The following is a 20,726-nucleotide window of genomic DNA, read 5'->3' as shown; positions in this document are numbered from 1 at the left end:
AAACACTGCTATGCTATTACTATGAGGCCTGTGTGTCTGGGGAGACACTTATTTTGCGCCTTACGAGGTCAACTGCGTGGTTTGCAGCGCCCAGAATGACTTGGGCCAATTCTTGAGTGGCGTTCCTTGCCACAGCCATCGCAAGTGAATGTGGTAGCAGCCCCAAGAGGCGTTTGCTGCTTTTTCTGTACGTGGCCCCCTCGTGGTCTGCCACAGGGTGTGGCTGTCTTTTCTCCTCGCCTTTCCCGAAGCCTGTTTTCACAGCCTGCTGCCAGCTGAGTCGGTCGCACACACAAACAAACATCGGTGAATGTTTCAGTTTCAGTTTCATTTATTTGGTATAGCCCTGTGAGCCATTCGGCTCTTGAATCGGGTGCAACCGCAACAAACAAAACATGAACAAGAAACATCTTAGTGACTACGCGCAAACAGAAAAATCCAGGAAAAAACAGCAAAGTCTTCCAGAAAATGAACCGTATATCAATGCTGTGTGCAAAAATCCCAGTGGGATGCAAGTCAAACAATAACAACCATAAGACAATTTATATTAAAATTATCAGTCTAACTCTGTACTACAACAAACAAATATGGCTAAACTAAAACGTTTTTGAAATAAAAAAAAATAAAGCTATTAAAGCAATGTAACAGTGATCATAGAAGCTATGATTGAATGTGAATGTTTTATATATTTTTAATGTTTTTATTAACACAAGAACAAAGGCCTGGTGCAGAAACGTTGGGCGACAACAACAACAAAACAACCGCACGCGAATATCCGACAGGCCCCCGAGGTGTACCCAACATGTCCTGGTTGATAGGGGGGTGGGGGTCGCAGGCAATCCCGGGGAAGGGAATGTGAATGCTCCCTAAAGATAAATCGCATTACACGTGCGACTGTGGAGAAGAACATGGCATACCACCTCGTGTACAAGTCGGGTAATGCAATCGAATTTCAAGGCCGTTGAGAGATGTGGGGCGACAGCTTGGAAGGGGGACGCCTTCGTCCAGCAGTGGATAGACCATGGCTGATGCTGAAATAGCAACAAGCAGCGAACTGCCCTGACAATTTGTATGGTGATGTCACTTCTGGTGACATCACATTTTTTATTAATCCGAAATAATTATAATACATTTTTCAACCCGGATCACTAAAAAATTCATATCTAGGCCTGGTGTTTGCATCTTTTCGGATTCATAAAAAAACTGTCAACCCACATCTAACGTGGGGTATCTCTGAGCTTTGTGCGTGTGTGTGTGTGTACGCGCATACGTGCTGAACTGGTCCTGGGCCTCCTCTAGGTCGACTCAGCCTCAAATGAGTACCTGGAGCGATGTGTAAATATTTCCACTAGGGAGACAAAGGTGGTCGGGCGTGGTGCTGGCTACCCACTCCCGTTGTGTATCGTGCCGGCCTTCATAGGTGCTACTCGCTAACAGCACTTGCCCCAACAGTCTGTTGAGGCTACAAGGGGTCATCTTTGTCTCTGTTGTCTGCGTCTGCATGACACGTGGCTCCAGCAAGCAGAACCCCGAGGCCGCGGAGCGGGTGATGGAGTCGGTGAAGACCGCCCTGCGGGCAACGCCGTTCCTCTTCTGCAGCGCTCGCATCCTCACCGGACAGGAGGAGGGCGCCTTTGGCTGGGTCACCATCAACTACCTGCAGGGCAACTTCCTCCAGGTGACCAGCGCTGGCCTCTCCCTCCACCCCCCCAGCCCTCGCCACTGCGTGGCGGTGCAGTGGTTGGCACACCGCACTGTGAACCCGCTGACCCAAATTTGATTTCCTCCTCCCGCAGCCAATGATTTACTTTTATTGAGCGAAGTAAAAAAAACAGTCCTGGTGGCCTTCGCTCCACCAAGGTGCGCTGGCTGACCGGCGTGGTGAAGTACAGCCACACAATCCCCGGTGACCCCAACACGGTGTGGGGGACACGTTAATCTAACAAAGTGTATAAACGAAGGGCCGTTATCTTCTTTAAGCGATGAGTCTATTAACATGAGCAGTAAATGCGTGGAACGTAATCGGCACGTGAAGTGGTGATGCCGACGACGGTACGGTGTTGAATTAAGCGTTTTCCTCCAAGAGGTGGCCGATTGCTTTCCGTGTTGATTTAGCTACGTCAACACGAGTCGGGTTGGCACAGAGGTGCACGTGAAAGGGCCACACGACTGCCTCCATAGAAATGGCCTTCCGATGCGTTTGCAGGTCGTGCCGCTATCGGAGAGCTACACAGCACAAAACCACGAGCACCCACGCCAATAGTTGCTTCCAGAAATGTTTCCCCAATTGTAGGGCGCCACGTTGGCGAGATGTTAACTACCTCGCCCGGTATACAGAAGGTCGTGGGTTCAATCCCGACTCTGACGACTGTACATTTGGAGATTGAATGTTCTCCCCGTGGTCTCGTGGATTTTTCTCCGGGTCCTCCGGTTTTTCCCTCCACATTGAGAAACTTCCACATGATGATAAGCCGCTCCGTTGGGCTATAATTTGTGATAGCCAAGGCGCTTCTGAAAAATAGCTACATAGCTCAGTGGGCCTTACCTGGTAAAATAATAAAGTTTAGTTTTAGTTTATTAAATGCGTTTGAAATGCGCTAAGTGGCGAGTGAGCGATTGTAAATATTGACCGAGGTACGTCGCTTTGGGTGCCCCCCTCCCAACCCAAACAGAGAGACTGGCTGTCCTGGGTGCGTCCGAGGGGAGCCAAGACGGTGGGGGCCCTCGACCTGGGCGGGGCGTCCACGCAGATCGCGTTCGTGCCCGCGGGCGGGGCGCTGAGCGGCACGCAGCGCTTCCGCCTGTACGGCTACGACCACGCGGTGTTCACGCACAGCTACCTCTGCTACGGCAAAGACGAGGCGCTGATGCGCGTCGCCGCCACGCTGGCGCGCGGCGCACTGGCGGAGGCTTGGAAGGCACGTCGCTCGCCCACCACGTCATTGCCCCCACGCCACCATCGCCTCTGACCAGCACCGTGTACCCGAATGTGTCCCTGACCCTATGCTCCCTCCAGTTAAAGACTTGACCTTAACACTAATGCTGACCCCAGCCCTGACCTTAGCCTAAGCTCTAGCCCTTAGCTGTCGAGCGCTTTCAGGTGCGCTTCTGCGGCCATCTGGAACGCTCTTCCTTCCGATATGAGCAAGTCACTGGAGTTATGTACTTTTAAATCTACATTGAAAGCTAATTTCTTTATAACTGCTTTTGTGTTTAGCTTTTTGTCCTTATTCCCCCCGCACCTCCGATGAGCACGGTCGGATACGTACGGTGCTAAAGAAGTTCAATGTAGGCCGGCTATCGCCCTCACCCCACGTGCTCACTCGGCCCGAGCCAGATCCGGACTGTGACCCGGATTCAGCGTCCCTGACCTCCGGTGCTCCCTCCAGCTAAGAACTTGGCCGTAACTTTAATGATCCTAAAACCTGCCTACTCGTTATCCTCACAACACTTGTATCATATCGTGTAGGTACGGTTATTTAGTATTTGTGTACAGTGAAACCTTGATAATGTTTATCAGGTGGCCGGAGAAATTGAACGTGAGATCCAGTACAACTTTCGTTCAGGCAACGTCGCCTGCATTTTAGTCGGTGGCGTTCTTGTCTAAAACTCTACGTGAGGGGCATTAGATTGGGGAAAACTCGCAAAGTGGGAACATTGCAATTATAATGACGTCATCATGACGTTTCACCGCACGCCCGTGTCGCGCAGAACTCGTCCTCGGACGTGGAGGTGACGTTCCCGTGCTACCACAGCGGCTTCGAGGAGCGGCTGGAAGTGGGGTACATGTTCGGGAAGCCGTGCACAGCCGCGCTGAAGCCGCTGGTCGGGCCGCACGGTGGCGCGGGTCCCCTCCAGGGCCGCGTGCTGCTGCGAGGTTCCGGCCAGGCTGACAAGTGCGCCGAGGCGGTGGCGCAAATCTTCAACTACTCGTCGTGCGCGGGACGCAAGGACTGCACGTTCGACGGCGTCTACCAGCCGCCCGTGTCCGGGTCCTTCATGGTCAGTGCGCGCGCGCGCACTTGGGTCCACCTCCGTTTCGGTCGGGAAATGTAAAAACAAAAAATGTGGAATGTGCATGCGGTGGGAATTGCGTACGGATGTACGTACACCTCGTGGGGTGTTTCCATGGTGGAATGTGTAGCGCGGTGGACTTGCAATCCAGGGGTCACTGGTTCGACCCGATCTCGTAGAAATAAATCGCGTGGATGGTTTTTTGTTGCAGCAACAGCCGCTTGCATCCGAGTGTGGTTTTCTGGGTTTCCACATTCAGCGTTCTTTCTCTCGCGATTACCGCCAACGTGTAACCCCCTGCCTGCCTCTTCAGCTCCTAGAGGTGCCCAAGTAGCGCTGCTTGGTGAACGCTCGAGAGGAGGAACCACACTCGGAACCACACTCGGGGAACCACACACGGGAACCACACTTGGAAGCGAAAGGATTCTTGAATCGAACCGCGATGCTCAATAACCACAGTTCATCGAACTGACGACGTGTGGGGGGGGGGGGGGGGGGGGGCTGGTGTGGTTGATTGTTATACCCCTGGCATGCGCGATGGCTGATCCTGGCTGACGCCCTTTCACTTCGTACCAGGCCTTCTCCGCGTTCTACTACGTGATGGATTTCCTAAAGCTGAGAGGAGAGGGCAACGTGTACTATATCCGCGATGTCGTGAAGAGATTCTGCAACAAACCCTGGAACGAGGCAAGCTCCTGGTGTTTTATTCAGCATTCTTTTCGCGTGACACTATATTACGTGAATACATATTTAGATTATTGGTGGGGGGGGGGGGGTGGTTTCCCCCTACGTGAAAAAAGCCAAACACTTTCATTTAGCCTCACTGTCGGGGCAAGGTCTGTGACTGTACACCAGAGGGTTGTGAGGCCAGAAACATGCCCAGCAACCTTATTGTTTCCCCACCATAGCTGATGTTTTCACATACCACACCAAGTACTCAGGTTAAGGCTGAGTCGACCTGGGGGCGGGAGGGGGAGCGGACGGTCCAGAACTGTTTCAGACAGTCGCCACTGATGTTAGCCGTAGCTGTGTCTCGAACTCGGGTTAGCCAGGTTCGTAGCGCTGTGCACAACCACTAAATCACAAAAGTACATACACATATACATATGGACATGAAAGCTAATCCTTTTTTAAAAAGCAATTGGCCAAACAATGAACCTCCTATTAGCACGGTTGGCTATGTACGGTGCGAAGGAAGTTCAACATACATACAGGATCCTCCTGTAAAAAAAGAGCTGTGAAATTCAGTGAGGATTTTCTGGACACATTAATACAACACGCTGCGATTTGGATTTGCACAGCAGATGAAAGCGATCGCATTCCGAGACTCTGTGTACAGACACCGTGGGCATATTTGTTTTAAAGGGAAAGGCATCCAGAGGCAGAGTCAGAAAGGTATTCAGCCTGCACTTGAACAGGGGGGAGTCAACATTCGAGATAGTTATGGATAAGGGAGTTCCCAGGTATGAGAGCAACAGTGTAAAATGAGCGACCTCCCACTGAGTAATCCACTGAGTAATGGCCATCTGGGAGCTTCGACAGAAAGCATCGGTTGTTCGAGCAGAGTTATCATTTTATACGCACGGTATTCATGAATCGGGCACTCCGCAAGTTTTATGTCATAACATGACCTTCTGGGGAATGGTACTTTTCGGGTGGGGCAGTGCCCTCTCTGCCCCTTATTCACGACGACAACGAACTGCAAACGAGAAAGGCGTCCCACCGCACCGTCTTGCTGATCTCGGCCCCTTCCGTCCGTGAACAGGTGCGGGCCTCGTCACAGATCGAACAAAAGCACCTCAAGTCCTACTGCTTCTCCGCCAACTACCTGCTGCAGCTGCTCATCCACGGCTACAAGTTCAACTTCTCGACGTGGATCAACATCAAGTTTGTCAAAAAGGTGAGCCGTCGAGGCCCGGCCGACGCGAAATTTAAACTCGTCGCCTCCCCCACCTCCTGCCACGGTTTGCTTTGTTCTGCGTAGCTTCGCAGAGTGAAGGGAGAAAGGGACAGGGCAGTTGAACACGCCGAGGATGAGAGGAATTGATGGTGGTCGATATCGGATGCGTGGGTGTGCCCGCACGCACGCACGCAGAGAGCAGAGATGCCCCGCTGCAAAAAGGTGGACCCTGCGCCCGTGCTCACACTTTGCATTTGCGCTACGCGTCTCCGTCCTGCCGAGCAGGTGGAGGGCATACAAGCGATCGGGGAGGCGGGCTGGGCTCTGGGCTACATGCTCAACGAGACGAACCTCATCCCCGTGGAGTTGGCGCCGCGAGCCATCCCCGAGGCCGCCTTTGGTTCCACGCTGGCCCTCCTCTCCCTCCTCCTGGCGGCGCTGCTGCTGGCCGCGCTGGCGTACACGTGCGTGTCGTGCGCCCGCTGGGCCCTGGTGAGCCGGGCGGGCCCGCCGAACGGTCAGCTGAGCACGGACGCGGCCTCCGCGTGAGCCGGCCGCTCGAACGGCGCGGCGGGGACGGGACGCGTGGCGGTACGGCGTCGTTTCTTCTCGACGTCTGCCACGCTCGCAGTTTTGTCCTCCCGGGAGGAATGGAGCGGTGGGCAGCAAGAGAAACAAACCCCGGCTGTGCGTTGGAGAGCGAGGACACGGGTCGAGATGGTTTTTCAGACGAGGAGCCAAGGCCATTGCCTGCTTCGTCAAGGAACACTTGTTGCCGTTCTGGAAATAGGAATGCTCTTGTCAACGCATTTCAACGGCGGCGGGGCGCAGTAGACGCTGAGCTACGTCCGAGACGCAAAGCAGCCAAGTCGGGTGCCGTGTCACGCGTTGCCTTGCAGAGGTCACGGAGAAGAGACGTTGGGGGTAGGTGTGCTTCTGTTTACCAAAGAACGGCGATTAATGTCGAGACCGATGACGGCGTTGGTGAACGCGGTGCACTTTGATTGCAGTGGGTGCGGTCCGCGTGTGACGAATTTACCACCGAGCATGTGAGCAGCGCGGTCAAGGCGGAGGAGGGAATTCTTCACCTCGTGATGTGGCTGCCTACCCAGTGTGCACGTCAATTTTGAAATCGCAGCACGACAGAAATACGCACCAATCAAGATTCCCTCTGAAATGCGTGCATGATATCAAAGAATCGAAGCTGCTTGGGCATGGCTGTACATGAAAGGAAGCACGTAATGAGCCGTACGTAAAATATAAAGGTCAATTATCTATACATGTTACCATTACTTATTAGCATGAAGAATATGTCCTTGTTAGGTGTGTTGTACATTTACATTGAACATAGTATGCATTTGTTACGCAACATATTTTTGTTCCAAAGCCATGTACGTTGCCGTTTGTGTTATTTTGAGAGTTGATAGTATTTGCTTTTTTCTTTTGTAAATATGTAATGTCAACCATGAGTTGCTTGTGGTCTCAGTTAAACATTTTTTAATCTCTCTGCCATTTCTTTCCAGTTGAATGATCGGGTTTTTTTGTCATATAAGTTAATGTCATGTCCTCTTAATTTTGACAGACAGTTAATCCACTCATTGATGCAAATAAAGTCAAATTAAACTATTGCCATGTGGACCTCAACACCTGATTGTTATCATTTTATATTGATAATTGTATTGCAAAGGTGTTTACACTCGAGATGAACCATCCTTATTCACAATAATTTTAAAAACTACGCAATTAGCCTCGACATGAAAGTATAGAATTACAAAGTGTGGTGATGCCTGTGTACTTTTATGCTTTGAAGACTTACGTTATGTAATATTCCACCAAGAACCTGCACACTGATTTTTTTTTATCGCACAAGGAATGATTACGTCGCCCCTGCCATGGGAATGTGGAGTTGCCACCAGTGTAAAGGTGGCCAAGAGTAATCAGTGCCCCCCCATTTCTCGTTTGAACAGACACCATGTTACTTGACTCATATTCGTGTGCTGACGTCACTGGACTGTGATACTGATCAAGTGATAATCAATACAAACTAAATGGTAAAAAGAGACCAAGAGAATCAATTCTTGAATCCACTGGCTAGCTCAAATCATGACAAATCATGCTGAATGACCAATCAGTGAGCACTCGGGTGTTTGAAAAAAAATCCTCAAAGCAAATCTGTACATCCAGGGTTATCTGGCTCACCCTTAGAAACTAAACTATTTTATATTCTTGGGTCTTTCGGTAAAGTCACGTAGATAGGTTCAAAGAAAATAAAAAATAACAGAAAACTACGACGTTTCGATCGATCGAGACGGATTTTGCCAAACAACTTCTGAGACCCCACCTGCCCAACTACAGAGATAAATCTTAGTTGCGAACACATTTGAAATTATATATTTAAACAAAACAACGACGGATGAGCGCCCGCGGAGCTATTCTTCGGCGCCATTGGACCCTCTGCGGGCACTCCCTGGCGACTGCGTGATCGGCAGGGAGTGCGAGGAATCATCCGCCACCGTGACCACCGTGACCACCGTGACCACCGGCAGCACACGTGACCCCACCAGAGGGGGCGACGTGACCCCCCGCCTGAAGGACAGCAGCCGCGGCGTCCCGGCCGAAGCGGGCCCGCCGGCGGTCTCGACCTCGGGCGGGCTCCACGAGGACGAGCGCAGCACCGCCAGCATCACCCTCCGCTTGGGAAGGGCCAGCCGCAGGGCGAGGACAGCGCGGTCGAGCAGCGATGTCAGCGTGTGCCGGCACGCCGAGCGGAAGCAGCGCGAGGCGATGCAGAAGAGGAGCGGGTCGACGGCGCTGTTGGCGTACCACGCGGGCAGCGAGAGGTAGAACTTGAGCCACGTGTACGTGGCGTGCGTCTCCTGGCTCCACTGGCCCGTGTGGATGTGGACCAGGGAGAGCGCCGTCTCGGGGAAGTTGCAGAGGAAGAAAGCGGCCACCACGGCACCTGGGAGGAGGAGATGGGCGCGCGCACGCGGTGAGGATTGTTCGAGGGGCACGGTTTCAATGGACTCGTTCGTTCGTTTAGCCAGGAAAGAGGCGGTCGACAGTCCTGCATTCGGGATGTCTGACCAGTTCCGAGTTCACGTTGTGTGTTGTTATGTATGTGACGAAACCACAAACAAACCCAATGGCATAAACTCAAAGAGATTCACATGGGCGGGTTCACAAACCAACTTGCTCTCACTGCCATCTCCCAGGGTGCGGAAAGCTACGGCCAATGATGAGTTCTGTAGTGCGGCGGAAGGAGCGGGCCCTCAAGTAGCGCTTCCACCTGTCCCGAGCCAATGCAGGTGCCGCGTCTCAACAGACACGGCGCTCTTGGGGGGCGTCCATAAATGACGTCACGCGATTTTGGACGATTTTTGACCCCCCCCCCCTCGTCACACAGCGTCACAAAAATTCAGACCCCCCCCTAAAATATGACGTCACAAAGCTCTGCCCCCTCCCAAAAAAAAACATGCTTCAAATCGCTTTAAACTATTGTCATTGTAGTGCCTATTTAATGTGGCGCTGCACTACGATGTTGTAGGAGAAACATTTATTAAAAAGTCTATTTAATTAAGTAGAACGTAGTAGTAGGTTTTTACCCTTTTAAACTGGTACAAAACTGACACCTTTATACAGGCATCATGTTTGCAATAACCACAACACAAGTAGTCAAAAATGCAAACAAAAAGAAGCAACTCTGATAATGATAATAATATGCACTGTCCTTATTATCATTATCAGAGTTGCTTCTTTTTGTTTGCATTTTTGACTACTTGTGTTGTGGTTATTGCAAACATGATGCCTTGAATAAAGGTGTCAGTTTTGTACCAGTTTAAAAGGGTTAAAACCTACTACTATATTTTACCACTGGTAAAAGAGATCTCATAGTGTAAGTAGAACGTGTTGTCTTTATTGATTTAAAGTTGCGCATTTTGATGTGACGTTACATTCCCCCCCCCCCTCGTCACACATCGTCACAAATGTCTGACCTCCCCACCCCCCAGGTGCGTGACGTCATTTATGGACGGCCCCTTACCGCGTGATCCCATCGCGCGGTTTTCACCGCCGGCCATTCAGTTACCGCGAACTCGCCACGAGGTGGCGCGATTCTACGCGCGATTTTTCGCGAACAAAAAAACTACGCCTTGTCGAACGTTGTCAAACGTTTTATGATTTACTTAATGTTCGAATTCTTAACCGGGGATTTCTGTTTGCCAATAGCCTCAATGGGAATTGTTTTTACGTTTCGAGTTCTGATTTGCTCTTGAGATCGCACCATTAATTTTTTTGCACTCCACGTATCGGTGGTCACCGTGGGGGAGGCTCGGGTGTGGTTCACGTCAAATCGTGTGCGGATGACACGCGCAATTCATGCTTTCATGGACGGTCGAAATATTTAAGTCTGCTTTGAAAACCCATCTCTTTCAACTGGCCTCCCCTCTTCAGTTTGGTCGGTTGCCCTGTTGTTGTTTCTTCCTTCCCATGCATTGCGTATTGGGATCCTAAGATGCAATGCGCATTATACATTTGAATTATTATCACGTTTTTGTTCAGCATGGTTCAGCTTTCGACGTAACACACCGCGCCACTGGTCGACTGGTCTGCTACGGCTATGACTCGCTTATGTACTGATGTATGCACGTTTAACTTTTTTTCGCACCGTACCTAGCCAACCGCCCTCATCGGAGGTGCGGGGACGAACACCAAAAAGCGGCTCTAAAATAAACGAGTTTTCAACTGAGTAACTCACGCGCTGCGCCCCCTTTAACACATCCACACCCCAACTCTCCCCAAACCCCGCACCCATCCTCCCCACGTTTAGTTTAGTCTCTGGTCACTTCAAGCAGTCGCCGCGCGCGCACCGAGCAACTTGAGCGCCTTGCGCTCGTCCTGCTGCCGTGCCACCGCACACGGCACCGCGCCTCTGCCCGCGTCCAGCCCTCGCCCCCCTCCTCCTCCTCGCCCCCCTCCTCCTCCTCCTCGCCCTCCTCCTCCCGCTCCTCCTCCTCCGTCACCACCAGCGCTGCTCAGCTGCCCGCACCGCCTCCTGATCCTGCGGTAGATGAGCGCGTGGAGCGTGGCGATGGCGCACAGCGGCAGCGCGAAGCAGAGGGCTGCGCGCGCGGCGATGGCACCGCCGTAGGCGCGGAAGGGCTCCCGCTCCACGAGCTCGCACACCGTCGAGGCTCGCAGCACGCCGCGCGCGTCCCGGCTGCCCGGCTGCACCGTGTAGTCGAGGATGCACGCCAGCGCGGCGCCGTAGGTGAGCGCGAACGGCGCCGAGCTGAGCAGCGCAAGGAGCCAGACGAGCGCCAGCAGAGCGAGCGGCGCGCGCGGCTTGATGCGCTGATGCCGGGCCCGCACGGAGTGGAGCGGGCGGCAGATTGCGACGTAGCGCTCCACCGTGAATGCCGTGATGGTCCAGCTCGTAGCGGAGCAGTACACCTGGCCCGGGACACGTTCATCCACCCCCCGCCCCCCACCCTGGTCAACTCATTCAGACTCTCACTCACTCACTCAGCCACCACACTGCAGGTCACTATTATGTATCTTTCTGCTTCTACTCTCTCGAGCTCCTTCTGCCGGCAGTGATGTGAGCAAGCAGTTGCAGGGCTGCACCTGGCGGATGAGCTCAAGCCACAGGATTGCCCAGTTTCATGTACAGCCATTTCCCCAGTAAACATGCAACGTTGGGTCAACGTTCGTTGACGAACACACTTCACCACACTGGTCAATGCAGGTTGGTAAAAGGGGGAGGGCGGCAAGGACCAGTTCAGATATCAACCCCACCCGCTGATGTGAGCTGTGGCTCATGTCCCCAGGGTTGATTGCGCCCTCCCAAATGCTCACATCTCCACTCCTTCGAACTACATTATTCGTTCGAATAGTTTTTGTTGTGGTCATGTTTTCAATTATTTTACGTACATCTTAATTGTGACATCATTCGCAACTCTCTTAGCGAGTGTTGCAACCACCTTGCGTAGAGAATGGCCCCAGAAGATTGCCATTACTTCAGTAGCCCTCTGCTATATGCATGCTGTGTGTGCCGCGTGTTAGTCAGACAGAAGTGTCTGATCACATGAAACACCCGAATGTGAGATTGTAGTTGTTGTTCTGCATCCACATCAGCATCCGGACGAAAGAAGACAAAGGTTGGTGACCAGGCGATCAACTCGCTGCACCTGGGAACCCGGAATAATCACGAGTATGATGAAAATTCCGATTTGACACCCATTGCCCCACCGGTAACGATGTAGTTCTCTGACACGGTCATTACGAACCTCCTCCTGTGCTACGCAGCCACCTCCACAGCTTCACATTCGACGAGGAAGCTCAGCTACGTCACCACTCGTAAGTGCAGTCTAAAGGATTTAAAAGCCCCCCACCCCCTCCCATCAATGGCTTTTAGGTGGCCACCAGTCGGAACCAATGGGGTCCACTTGGCAACCTACGAATTGTGTTCATGTGGCTCTCAGCGTCAAGTGCCCCCCCCCCCCCCCCCATGGCTCTCGGTAATGAGAAGAAAGCGTCCCCTGAGTATTCCATTGAGGGCGATGGCCCAAGTTAACAGCGCTACCGTGAACACAAACAGCACTTTGTGCGGCGGAAGAGAAAATACCACCAGGTCGGGAACTAATGACATTGACAGAGAAGTGTTTTAGACGGCAAAAAGCACAACAAGAATTCCCAGCATGACACGGATGTCAAGATGAACCCAATGTTGTTGCGTAAATTGTGCAAACGTTGATATCCAATTGTCGGGTTTTTTTTCTACAAAACTGATAACTGTACTATGAATCACGCAGAGATGCATTAACATAAATACACAGGAACACACGAATAAGAGAACGTACGACGGTTAGACATGGTGTTGAGTGTCAAGAAAACTAAATGGTCTTGGGCGGAACGTTTTGCCTGGTGGTGCAGGCTAAGGTGGAGGGAAACTCGGCAGACGGGTACGTGCGCCATGGAAATGGAGCAATGAAATTGGCTTGCGTGCAGGTGCTAGGATGACTACGTTGCAGGACTCTGAGAGATGGCGACATCAATCCACTCCACTCAACAGTGGATTGATGTTGCTTGGTAACGATTCTGCAAACAACCTACGGCAGCCACTGGAGCAATGCACTTTTAAATCGAGATTGAAAACTCATTTCTTTAGAACCGCTTTTTGTGTCGTCCTTCCCCCGCACCTCCTATTAGCACACTTGGCTACGTACGGCGTGAAAGAAAGTCAGCATACATACCTGCAAGAGACATCCACCAGCTAAAAGAAACTTCAAGCGTCACGCTACATGCTTAAACTAACTGACCGAAAAACCATCAATAACCAACGGGTTTAGTACAGTGGAAACGCGTGGCTGCTTGATATCGTTCATTGACATCGGACTTGGAGGGGTCGTTGCGTGTGTTATGTTTTCTTGACGGTGGGTTCTCGGCGTGTGGGCCAACTCGAGGCTCACCTGGCGCAGCATGAAGTAGAGCTTGCAGGTGACGTTGCCCAGCTGCCAGGTGTAGTAGTGCCAGTAGGAGCGGTAGAGCGTGACGGGCACCGTGAGGAGTAACAGGATGTCAGCCACGGAGAGACTGAGCAGGTAGCTCCGCACCACATTGCCTGCCGCCGACAATCGGTGCGGACGTGTGTGTACGTTCAACTTCTTTCGCACCGTACGTAGCCAGCCGTGTTAATCGGAGGTGCGAGGGGGGTCGGGGGGGGGGTAACAAACTTAACACACAAAAAAGCGGTTTTAAATAAATACGTTTTCAGTCTAAATTTTAAAGTGCATAGCTCCAGCGGCTTCCTAATATCGGAAAGGAAGAGCGTTCCAGACGGCCGCAGAAGCGCATCTGAAAGCGCCGCGCGATGACTGCCTTTGTTCGATGGCTTCGCCGAAAGTCGCTGCGAGGATGACCGGAGTTCGTGTGCTGGTTTATACTTCTTGACGAGATCAGCGAGGTATATAGTACTCGTGGTGTGTAGTACTCGTGGTGTGTAGTACTCGTGGTGTGTAGTACTCGTGGTGTGTAGTACTTGCGGTGATATTTTACTTCTCAGAGCACGAATTTAGCCACATTAAGTGGGGAACAAAATTTAATATAGGTGGGTTTGTGTGTGTGTGTGTGTGTGCAATCCTTGATGATTGAGCTGGGACCATCAACAACCACAACACCACTTGGGAACCCGCTTTAACCACAAGTCCAAGTTCGTGTATTAGGTATAGCCCTGTGAGCCATTCGGCTCTTGAATCGGGTGCAACCGCAACAAACAAAAAACAAAAACATGAACAAAAAACATCTTAAAGTGACTATGTAACTAAGTGCAAACAGAAATCCAAGAAAAGACAGCAAAACATTGCAGAAAAAAAAAATACCGTACACCAACGCTGTGTGCAAAAATCCCAGTGGGATGCAAGTCAAACAACCAAAAACAACCACACGACGACTTAGATTAAGACCATCAGTCTAACTCTGTACTACAACAAACAAACATGGCCAAACCAGTATACTTTTCGAAATCACAAGGAACTGAAACGTGCATTCGCATCCCAGCGGTGTCAGCTCAACGCTGCAACGTCTCGGGCAATTCAATTTGCAAAAGTGACAGCGAACTCTCGCTGCCGCTCTCTCTCTCTCCCTCTCACCTTTGAGGTGTGAATTCAAGAGAAGCGTGAGAATGCTTGCCCCGTTGAACAGCATGCCCAGGGTGAAGACGGCCGAGTAGAAGAGTGTCATCGGGACTCGCGCATACGCGGGTTCCTGCTGCTGCGCTCCGATCAGCAACTTGGGCACAGAGTCGGCGTCTTGCGCGTCCCTCCAGGAGTCGTTGGACGAGCTCCCCGCTCCGCCGCCGAGGATGTAGTGCAGGCAGCCGGTCGTGGCCTCCTCGCCGATGAAGCCGGAGAACACCGACAGGTTCATGGTGGCCTGCTCTGGCACGCAGTCGTAACGACAACATCGCACGATGTCCGACGTTTTTTGCTGCATGCGCTGCGAGCTTCCTCAGGATCTAAGCGATTGTTTTTTTTTACGTTTCGGATAAAATCGGTTTGGCTGAGGAGCAATTTTTCTGTAACATTTGGTTGCTAGCTAAAACATTTTTAGCCGACTGGTCTTCAAAAGTCATATTTTTACTTTTTAAATAATGCAGTGTTTCTGAACTAGACTGACATCATGCATTTAGCATTCATCAACAAGTCATGTTCATTGGTTGTGAACACAAATTGTCACATTGTATGCTTGGATGTAACATAAATGACCAAATATTAATGGTAGGATCCACTAAAATTGTTATTTTTTTCTCATTTCAATTCCATAATATTCAGGGACTACTAATGTGACTAATTAAATGAGCACGTAGGCAGAATGTTAAGCAATAATCACGTTAGAAATCGAATCACCTGGGGACTTTTGAAAGCAATTAAAATTGGTATAAATATACATACTATCATCACTACACGGCTGTCTTTTGGAAATATTAACAAAAAAAACTCACCGATGTAGTTGATGTTGAGTTCGTTTGATGAATATGGCTCGCAGAATTTTATCGGATGTTCTCAGCTCTGGTTAATGACCCAACGCAACATTTAAAATTTTTACCTCCTATCCCCGCTGGAGAGACCATGCAAACGTCACCTGTTTCTGTTATGCAGAATTTAAGGGAGACAGCAGAGAGAAACTGGACAGCACAGCGAGGATGCACGGGCACACTCTCTCAAGTGAGTCGACGGGCAAGTGAGAACACCTATTTAACGTTTGGAAAAAAACCATTGCTCCTGGCCAGGGGGTGGTCTTAGATGAAAGGATGTCTTTCACAAATGCGGTTTTAGCTATGATTACATTTTTTTTCTCCGGAGTGCCTCACTGATTCTCAAGATCCCTTTTTCAGGAGGGGTCCTTGTTGGGTTTCTTTATAGACAGGGGACGATTGCTATGCATTTCCCAATGAAGTGATTTGTCAAATTTGTACCATGATGCCGAACACATGTGTCCTCATACTCTTTGTCAAATAACATTATGGAATCTTTATAGCTCCCTTTGAAGCAGTGTATATATTTTCTGGTTAATAAGCCGGCCGTGGTCCAGACCACAAACCTCTGTAACAAACGGCAAACGCGTGACCCGCTCGGTCTGACATACCGCCTGTTATACTCACGAAGGCACTGACGATGTCTTTGTCATTATACGACAGGGGATTAATATTTGTGTTTATTAGTACTGACAATATCATGCCCAGAGTATATTTTAGGACAAACATTCGTACGTCACACACAATTCGTGACTTCATCCATGAAATTGCAAGTTTAATGGCATGTAAAATTGTCATATATTTGTGACATTATATCAGATAACAATTTAACGGAGATAAATAGAAGCTGGTGTTAAAATAAAGAAAAAAGAAGCGGGTGTTACCGCGGCGTAAATAAATGGTAAGCACACCGGACGTGTAATCCAAAAGCCACCACCAGTTGTATCTCCTTGCGTGGCAATTTAAACAATAAGTGTCTTGAATCCCCCACCTCTGTCTACACAGCAGTATAAATTGGTAACAACACAGTTGGTCGATTGACAGGTTGCATGTGCTGGTGTAAAGTGTCGGTACTCCCACCTCTGACTAGCGTGGAAGAGTAGGCCAAATACCCTAAGTGGTAATAGCTCGTAAGCGCTCTCCTTCTGCTAGTGAATGCCCTACCGCCAGCAGTGTCATATTCAATATAATTTTCTTTATTCGTTGGGTCTTTCGGTAAAGTCACGTAGATAGGTTCAAAGAGATTAACAAAAAATAACAAAAAACTACGACGTTTCCATCACAACTCCAGCGATTGTCATCAGGAGGAAAAAAAGAGAGGAGAGCTGCTGAGGCAGACTGTTTTAAAGGTTTGAAATGGGTGTAGTCCAAGGGTCATAAACGAAGTTGGCTGGGCTAATGATGTCAATGTAAGAAATTAGCATGTTCATGTGAGATCGGAGAGCAGCCTCCACGATGAGTGCGCAGAGGTGGCTATGTTAATGTGAAAATACATTGTCCTGCGGAGGGAGCTGGTAGGAACATTGGGTTGCTCGGTCAATGGCCAGGGTCAACGGCGGCGTGGTGTATTCCGCAAATATGCCCGACTGTGAGGGCGGGCACAAGCCGGCGTGAGTATGTTAAACGTTGAGTTTTATAAGGGCACCACGGGGTGACCAGCCCCTCTCCACCCAGCCCCACCCCTCCCACCCAGCCCCTCCCCGCCCCTCCCCACCCTCCCCTCTCCACCCAGCCCGACCCCTCCCATTTTTGGATGCACGACGGACGGACACAATAATCCCCTGTGGGCTGGTGGAACCAGGTGGTTCCTACCACTATAAATTAGGTGGCTGTGTTAATGTAAAATCAGAGAGCCACATATAACAACTAACATCGGAAGGTAGGATGGAAACATCACAGCTACCGCTCTGCGATCTTACATTACATGCTAATTTATCTCACATTAACATCACTAGCCCCATCTACTTCGTTTATGACCCTTGGGCTACACCCATTTCAAACCTTTAAAACAGTCTGCCTCAACAGCTCTCCTCTCTTTGTTCCTCCTGTTGACGATCGCTTGAGTTGTGATCGAAACGTCGTAAATTTTGTCATTTTCTTTGAACCTATCTACGTGACTTTACCGAAAGACCCAAAGAATATTAACTCCTGCAGTCACAAAAGCTTAGTTTGGTAATTTACATAGGCAATAAATAAATCCCTGCTCAGCACGCATTAAACATGAACCAAAAATTGTTTAAAAAGCAAACTGTATGTCGAATACAGTACTTAAGATGTTTTAAAAATTGTTTTGATCCTTTGTAAATTGATTTAATTTACCCCGGGACATGAACCTCTTTTTATTGTAATTACTTATGCACCTTATTCAACAACCATATGCAGATAACCTCATGTATAATTAACTGGGAGTGCGACATCAAGTGAAAAAACCTAAGAGTATGATTCATACGAGTGTTGAATACCAATACATTTCCCACGGCACAGCACACGAGGGTGTGGGTGGCCAACACCCACGCCCGGCCGCCTTTGTCTCCCCCGTGGCGACGTTTACACATCGCGCCAGGCACTCATTTAAGGCCGAATCGCCAGAAACAAACCACCGCTCTGAACACCGATGCACTCATTGCGCAATGTTCGTATTGCATCGTGCAATCACAATGACACTGCATCATCGCGGTGTCACGGCGAGGATGGGCACGAGGTATCGATTCCCCACGAGCCCCGTGGGTGAATGCCAATACGGCAGCGCGCCACGTGCTCCGCACTGTACCACGCGTGGAGGCGGCCACGTGGCCCCGGATCCGCACTGTATGCGGAGGGGAGGGACCCAAGGAGGAATGGGGGGTGAGGGTGGGGGGAGTAGTGGGGGAATGGGGGCGGGGGGAGCAGTGGGGGAATGGGGGTGGGGTGGGGGTGCAGTGGGGGAATGGGGGGGGAATGGGTGGCAGGGGTGGGGGTGCAGTGGGGGAATGAGGGGCGGGGGTGGGGGGAGCAGTGGGGGAATGAGGGGCGGGGGTGGGGGGAGCAGTGGGGGAATGGGGGTGGGGGGAGCAGTGGGGAAATGGGGGGTGAGGGTGGGGGGAGCAGTGGGGGAATGGGGGTGGGGGGAGCAGTGGGGGAATGGGGGTGGGGGGAGCAGTGGGGGAATGGGTGTGGGGGGAGCAGTGGGGGAATGGGGGTGGGGGTGCAGTGGGGGAATGAGGGGCGGGGGTGGGGGGAGCAGTGGGGGAATGGGGGTGGGGGTGCAGTGGGGGAATGAGGGGCGGGGGTGGGGGGAGCAGTGGGGGAATGGGGGTGGGGGGAGCAGTGGGGGAATGGGGGGTGAGGGTGGGGGGAGCAGTGGGGGAATGGGGGTGGGGTGGAGGAGCAGTGGGGGATGGGGGGCGGGGGGTGGGAGGGACATTGCTCACTACCCCCACCGCCTCGCCCCTCAATTTGGGTGAGGTTGAAGGGGGGTTGATGGTCTGACCCATGTCGGCTTGTGGGGCTGTTTGTTAATGGGCTGCTGTACTGTCTTGGGGTTTCTAGCAAGTGGGGGGGGGGGGCTCTAAGGTGTTGAAGGGCGGGGCTATGGGGATCGATGGGGGTTATTGGGGTCGTGAGCGGTGGACGTCTGGAACGCTCTTGCTTCCGACGTGAGGACGCCGCTGGAGGAGCTATGCACTTTTGAATAATCTGGATTGAAGTAGATTGAAAACGCATTTCTTTAGCACTGCTTTTTGCGTGTTCAGTTTTTGTCTTTCCCAAGCCCCGAGCCTCCGATTGTCACTGGTGGCTATGTACGGCGCGAAAGAAGGTCGGAATACAGCCCCTTGTTTTGTTTAGCAACGAACGAGTGAAGCGTGCGTTGTGGAGGCGGCCGGATGATGATTCGTCTCTGGCGGATTCATTAAACATTGGCCAAGTCTCAACCGGTGTGGCTGATGGGACGCACAAATGATATAATTTTATTTTTATTTTACACGCTTTTATTTAACTCATTCTGTCTATCGTTGTTGTTGTATCCTCAAATCTTGTAACGCAATACTGTTTGGTTTTTTCGGTAAAGTCACGTAGGTAAAAAAAATCACGACGTTTCGGAGGCAACACAAGCTTCCGTCTTCAGGTGGCACCGTCACAGCAAAATTACTCACTTCCCAATGTGGTATCGACTGCAAACTTGGTATACTTATGTCTTACTGATGACAATACCATATTCTATCATAAAAATAAAAAAATTAAACGATCTTCTTACACGCTTTCTATGAACTGTCTGTTGTTGTATCCTCAAATCTTGTAACTCAATTTTAACCCACTTCCCAATGTGGTATCGACTGAAAACTTGGTGTACTTATTACTTACTGATGACAATACTATATTATATTCGTTATGTAATGTTTCGCCTTGGGTCTAATTGTCCACGCTCAACTCACGTTGGCTGTAAATCACCACGGCCCCCTTATGTTGTGGCAAGCCTCGGGGCCACTTCCTGGAGTCGTGGAGTTCTGCCATTACCAGTAGGGCACATTTCATTAAAGCGTTTTAAAAAAAAAAGTTTTTTAAAAAATATATTACTTATTTACGTGGAGTACGGTTGATTTCATTAAAGCGTGTTTTTAAAAAAAAGTTCTTAAAATATATTACTTATTTACGTAGAGTACGGTACATTTCATTAAAGCATGTTTTTTTTAAAAGTATTTTTAATATTATTTATTTACATGTAGGGACATGGGAAGGGTGGCTGAAGGGAATCCAAACAACTTATTAATCGTGTTAATTACTCCACAACAATGCGAATGATGAGTTTGTTTATCTTAGTCCGCTGCAATGTTAAACTGTATCTACATGAGCCTCAAATAAGAATCGTTTTTTAAATCCTTTATATTAAGTTCACTTGCTTGCTTAGGACCGTGCAAATCTTTCGGTCGTTTTTTAACCCACTTTCCGTGATCCAATCGAGCTGACATATTCCACACAGACTCGTTGTGCGTGACAATTAATGTTCGTAAACATTTTTCCCCAAAATTTTACACTTTTTAGGACAAAAATATATTTAATTACCAATTGCTTAATGCTGCCATGCAATCATCTGACCCATAGGTGGCAGCCATCTCAAGCCAGAGGACGAGAGGACTCTAGCCGCCACGCATATAAAGGATTTATAGTGAAAAACTTTGTTTTTACGGGTTATACTTGTTACCCTTTCTGACAAATGAAACAGGCGATGTTAAGATGTTAAAAAACACCAAACAAAAGCCCCTTTTGCAAAGGGATCACGGACTGCATTCTAACCCACACACG

General features: G+C 50.2%; 2 protein-coding genes across 6 annotated transcripts in view; one reads left to right on the top strand and one right to left on the bottom strand.

The window, feature by feature from the left end:
• Positions 1-7,558, top strand: part of LOC133345504 (ectonucleoside triphosphate diphosphohydrolase 8-like) — a 50,900-nt gene extending 43,342 nt beyond the window's left edge. For all 5 annotated transcript variants that reach the window (XM_061556287.1, XM_061556289.1, XM_061556288.1 and 2 more), the window contains 6 exons: positions 1,519-1,678; positions 2,673-2,918; positions 3,712-4,002; positions 4,591-4,701; positions 5,780-5,914; positions 6,200-7,558. In XM_061556287.1, coding sequence (XP_061412271.1) covers positions 1,519-1,678; positions 2,673-2,918; positions 3,712-4,002; positions 4,591-4,701; positions 5,780-5,914; positions 6,200-6,463 — 1,207 coding nt within the window. In that variant the 3' untranslated portion in view covers positions 6,464-7,558. The remainder of the gene's footprint in view (positions 1-1,518; positions 1,679-2,672; positions 2,919-3,711; positions 4,003-4,590; positions 4,702-5,779; positions 5,915-6,199) is intronic.
• Positions 7,559-7,727: 169 nt separating this feature from the next.
• Positions 7,728-14,869, bottom strand: LOC133345505 (pyrokinin-1 receptor-like). Its single transcript, XM_061556292.1, has 4 exons — positions 14,563-14,869; positions 13,384-13,535; positions 10,783-11,365; positions 7,728-8,876 (listed from the first exon to the last, which is right to left on the bottom strand). The coding sequence occupies exons 1-4, from the start codon at positions 14,837-14,839 to the stop codon at positions 8,344-8,346; spliced, it is 1,545 nt and encodes a 514-aa protein (XP_061412276.1). The 5' UTR covers positions 14,840-14,869; the 3' UTR covers positions 7,728-8,343.
• Positions 14,870-20,726: the final 5,857 nt, after the last annotated feature.

Source organism: Lethenteron reissneri, chromosome 22 (genome assembly GCF_015708825.2).
Source record: "Lethenteron reissneri isolate LAM-NWPU_2019-01 chromosome 22, ASM1570882v1, whole genome shotgun sequence".
NCBI lineage: Eukaryota > Metazoa > Chordata > Hyperoartia > Petromyzontiformes > Petromyzontidae > Lethenteron > Lethenteron reissneri.
Note: the sequence above shows the minus strand (reverse complement) of the source record. Positions and strands in the feature narration are given on the sequence as shown.